Source organism: Bidens hawaiensis, unplaced genomic scaffold (genome assembly GCF_021521415.1).
Source record: "Bidens hawaiensis isolate Kalapana, Puna unplaced genomic scaffold, B.hawaiensis_p1.1 tig00011744_1, whole genome shotgun sequence".
Taxonomy (NCBI): domain Eukaryota; kingdom Viridiplantae; phylum Streptophyta; class Magnoliopsida; order Asterales; family Asteraceae; genus Bidens; species Bidens hawaiensis.
Window position 1 is genome coordinate 195,217 of NW_027491930.1, and position 5,015 is coordinate 200,231.

The 5,015-nt window shown below is 33.8% G+C and overlaps 1 protein-coding gene across 1 annotated transcript; it reads left to right on the forward strand.

Annotated features, from left to right (window-relative positions):
- Nucleotides 1-3,810: 3,810 nt before the first annotated feature.
- LOC143538876 (uncharacterized) lies at nt 3,811-4,152 on the forward strand. Its single transcript, XM_077032325.1, has one exon. It carries the CDS (start codon nt 3,811-3,813, stop codon nt 4,150-4,152), a length of 342 nt encoding a protein of 113 aa, XP_076888440.1.
- The last annotated feature ends 863 nt before the right edge of the window (nt 4,153-5,015 follow it).

Below are 5,015 nucleotides of genomic sequence, written 5' to 3' on the forward strand. Positions count from 1 at the left end.
AGAAAAAGAGCCTTATCATTTTAGTTAGTTTTAGGCATTCAAAAATATTAAGCCGGCAGTCCGACACTGCCGCCGCTCACCATCCTTTTATCTATTTCTAGGAAAAGCTGAAGTGAATTCCCATATTCAGAAGATTCACCACTCATCACAGCCAGTTTAAACTACCATTTACAAGATGACATATAATCATCTGCTTAAATTATAGTAAAAGATAATAAAAAAAGGAATATAAAGATAAGGACGATAATAAAAAAAGGAATATAAAGATAAGGACGAGATATACGATGTGGAAGATTTTTAAACATGATAGATAAATTTAAGGAATCGTGTTTTTTTAAGTTAAATTAAAGAGATGATTTATTTTAATGAATTTTCTTTCATATGGATATTATCTAGACATGTGATGTAACGTATCAAACACCTACTCTCGTCTCCTTCCACGTCAATTTCTAACTCATTTTACCATAACAAATCGATCTTCATTTTCATAGCAGTGGTAACACTTAACCGGTAATGGTACGGTGTCCTTTAATCGACATGAGAACATCATCATTCAAAGCATATCTGTTAATAACAAACTCATGCAATAAATCATCATTATCTTATGTCTTTTCCTGTAATATACAAACAACGATATCACTAACAGGACTCCATCTAGACATCTATTTTCAAAACATGGTACAACTTTTTGTCAAGTTGTCAACAACATCCATTCCATTTCTTATTAAACAACACCATGCCATGCCCTCTATTTATTAACCATTTATGGCTTTAGCCTTTATGTATTTCAAAAACATTTGTTTCTGTCCTCCCAGTACTATGCCACATATCATAATACTAACACATAATATGATACGTTAAACCTTCATGATGACCTTATGATATAAACCAGTGCTCCACTTTTCATCTCATTTCAGTAACAAATATAAAACCAAGGTAGTTAATAATTCCAAAACAAACAACATACCATATTCCATAAAAGAAGAAAGTGAATATGGACCGCTAGGCATCTAGTTTAAATGCGAAATCAATAAAAACTACAACGTTTTGTTAAAATCGACCTAAATTATTTTTATTTTTCTTATTTCCCATTTTATCACATATTCTTCATCTCAAATTGATAAGCAGTATTCCTCCGTCCTAAAGGGGATGAAAATATTTGCTCATATCTAATTTGGACAACACAAAATGGCAAACAGTAATGGTATATATAAAATTGTGAAATGGCCGTTTTACTAACAAAATATTTGGTTCTCTAAAGAATATTTTCCAAGTGGTGACTATCAAACAATAAATAACCATAGTGTAAAATTGATACTTCATTTACAAATGAAATAAAACTTTTACTTCTCATACTCAAATGAATTTTTGGAAGTTATTTGTCAAAATTTTCAATATGGATTTTTGAACGTAAACACTACTTTTTTGCCTTCCGTCTTGATGAAATAAACTTTTATTTTATTTTCTCTAAAAATATTTTTCAATGTGGAGCAGCTTGTTGCTCGTTTGTCTTCCGTCTTGATGTAAACACTACCTTTTTTTTATATTAATTCCATTACAAGATTGATTCGTATTCAAATTTCAAAAAAAAGAAATGAAAAATAGTTCTTGCGGAGACATCAAAAGATTCTCTTCAGTAAATTAAGGAAGAAAATTAATTCGATGTAGTGTGGATGATGGAACACGTCTGGATTTTACATTGCTTTCATTCAATTGGTTTTTTTTATGATCAAATTGAATATAGATTGGAGCAGGAAAATAGAAACAATACACGCAAAAATAATGGAGAAAATAGGTATATAGAGTAAAAATAAGTAAAAGTAGTTTTGAATCGGCCCATTGGACTTTTTAAAAATTGACGTGCTGCATTGCATTGGATTTGGACCTATCTCATGTCTAGGCCGGTGCTGCAGGATCTATATCGGCCCATTTACACTTTTTTAATGCAAATTGACAAAAGAAACTTTTTTTTTAATACCACACCATAACGATTAAGACATGTTTGTTACTCCATATTAGGGTGAGATCGATACCGTACTGGTACAAGTACAGAAAATTCCGATCTCGAAAATTGTAAATTCTTGGTACCGGTACCGAAATATTCGGTTCGGTACCATACGGTACCGGTATTGAAGGTAAAATTCGGGAAATACCGGTACCGTACTGATCCCGAAACTCAAAACTTTGGTATCGATTCGGTACCGATGGTACCAAATATGTACCAGTTCAATACCGGTACTAATTGGTCCAATACCGAATTTGCTCATCCCTACTCTATATCCCTTGTTCCCCTATATATTGGATATAGCCCTATCCCATATATATGCTGCTTTCCACAAGTCTAGACATCGAAAATAATCGAGCCCCATAGGTATTTTTAATATCCGAAACCCGAAAAATCCAAGATTGGTATGCTCGAAACCTGTTTACGGGAAGGGCATGAGACCAGATAGTTCTAATATTATTTTTTTTTGCAGATATGGGACGTGTATAGGATTAGGTTATCCATGTTAACTTAATTGTTTGACCAAACCTGAATGAAAGTTAAGGAGTTAGGAGTAATTATTAGAAAGTCTAGCTTGTGTCAAATACGTATTTGTATATAGTTAAAGGAGTCATTGTGTAAACATGTGCAGTTTGTAACTGATTAAGAGATGTCGTATTCAACAAAATTATTAGGGTTGTGCCGATTCATTCAATCGACTCGTCTGTCTAAACCCAAACCTCCATCAGTGACTACATAAAGCCATGATGATGCGTGTACTCAAATAGTTGATGAGAATTCAATTAGCATTTGTTCATTATATGAAAATTAAATTAAATGTACTTTTGGGATATGGATTTGATTGTATTATTTATATTTTGTACGTCGTGAAGTACATACATTAAATTGTACAAAAAACCTTTTAGTTACGTTGTCATTTATATATATATGTAATTTATTATATTTTAATTTGTATTAGTTGTATAAATAAAATTATATAATAATTCTAACAATAAAAAAGTTGTATCATGGGCTGCATGAGACCATGAGTACATGACCAGGTTGTGCAATTATGATCAACACATGCTAATGAGTATGGCTCATTTGAGTCATTTCTTCTTATTCGTTACGCCTATGATACGTCAGCTTTTCTCGCATCACTCAACCTCACCTATCAACCTCTGTATGGATCATTTCTCTCCTTCTCCATCATTCTTCACAATTTTATTATTTAATATTATAAAGAATTAGAAAAGAAAAAAAAAACTTTTTGGCTCTTCTTTCACTGACCCGTATGACCATGATCAGTGGCCGCGGGTCACTAGTGACACTGACATGAGATAGGATAGAGATGGTGTTGGTTAGTAAGATTGAATTCTTTCCGTCAACAAGTAATAAAAATGGTAGGTTAATGGATGTTTCTTTTTGTCGTCTGTCCTGGTTATTGTCTGCCAAAAAGTTAAATATGTCATTTTTGTAGAATATTTCCATTAAGACAACCTCCAGTCATCACAAAGGCTGCTAACCAGAAAACAATGTATATAGATAGATATGAGAAGAAAGAGTCGATTTTATTTTTAAAGTAGTAGGTTTAATATAAAAAAAATGGTTTTTAGGTATCTGACGTACAAAGAAATGGGGAGATAGATAATGACGTAACACACCGCATTCAGGCGGGTTGGTGTAGGTGGAGAGCAGCTACGGCGGTTTTGTGCGATAGGAGGTTCCCAACTAAATTAAAAGGGAAATTTTATAGGATTGCTGTTAGACCTGCCTTGCTATATGGAACAGATTGTTGGGTCATCAAGAAAACACAAGCACGCAAGATGGAGGTGACGGAGATAAGGATGTTGAGGTGGATGTGTGGGCATACAAGGTTGGACCGAATAAGAAATGAGGTTTTTAGGGAACGACTAGGAATTGTTAGTGTATGTGAAAAAATAAAGGAGGGGAGATTGAGATGGTATGGACATGTGAAGGGAAGACAAGAAACAGCACCAGTTATAGCAGTGGAAACCCTCAATGTAGAAGGAAGGAGAAGTAGAGGCAGACCCAAATTGACTTGGGAGGAGCGGATTAGGCAGGATTTGCTAGAGTTACACCTCTCTGAGGACATGATCCATGATAGGTGTTCATGGAGACGTAGAATTAAGGTTAAGGACTTTTAGAGAAGGTCATTTTTGTATCATAGTTTTAGCGTATCGGCTTAGACTCTTCTACATTTTAGGTAGATTTTGCTTACATTTGTTCTTGCGTTGGTATGTCTATTTGGATTCTATGATTTCATATGTTGGTATTTGATTGTGCCACTTTATCACTATAAGTTTGTTGTACTTGTGTGTTTATATGTTGCATGCTTTGGAGCCGAGGGTCTTTCTGGAAGCAGCCTCTCTATCCTCATGGATAGAGGTGAGGCTTATCTACATCACACCCTTCCCAGACCCTACAAATAGCTTTTGCTATTTATGGGATTTACTGGGTACGGTTGTTGTTGTTGTTAGGTATCTGACAATGGAGTAAATGGGATTTAGGTGTCCAGCCATTTGAGATGGTCCAGCCATTTGAGATGGCTGGATTGAATTCCTCTCTCCTAGTGGCAATCCACGTAGGCGACGACGTGTAAATGTATGATGATTGGATCAGCAGTCTGAGATGGCTAGATCCAACTTTATTCCCTTATATATTATTCTGACACGTGGCACCACTAAATGAGACTAGCCATTTGAGATAGCCGAATTCATTTACAATCATGACAACCTCTCATGGGTGTATCGTTGATGTAACATAATTAATATGTCAATTCTCACTAATCAAACGACTATGTAAACTTACTAAATATATTTTATATACTATTTATAATTATCCTAATAATAAAAAAATGTTCATCGAAGCATGGAGTGTTGGATAACCGTAATATTAATTATAATATTATTATGTATCTATATGTTATTATATTATTTTTAATATAGACGATATGATATTAACTATATACTTTTATTTAATGCTGTATAACCGTCGTTATATTAATTAT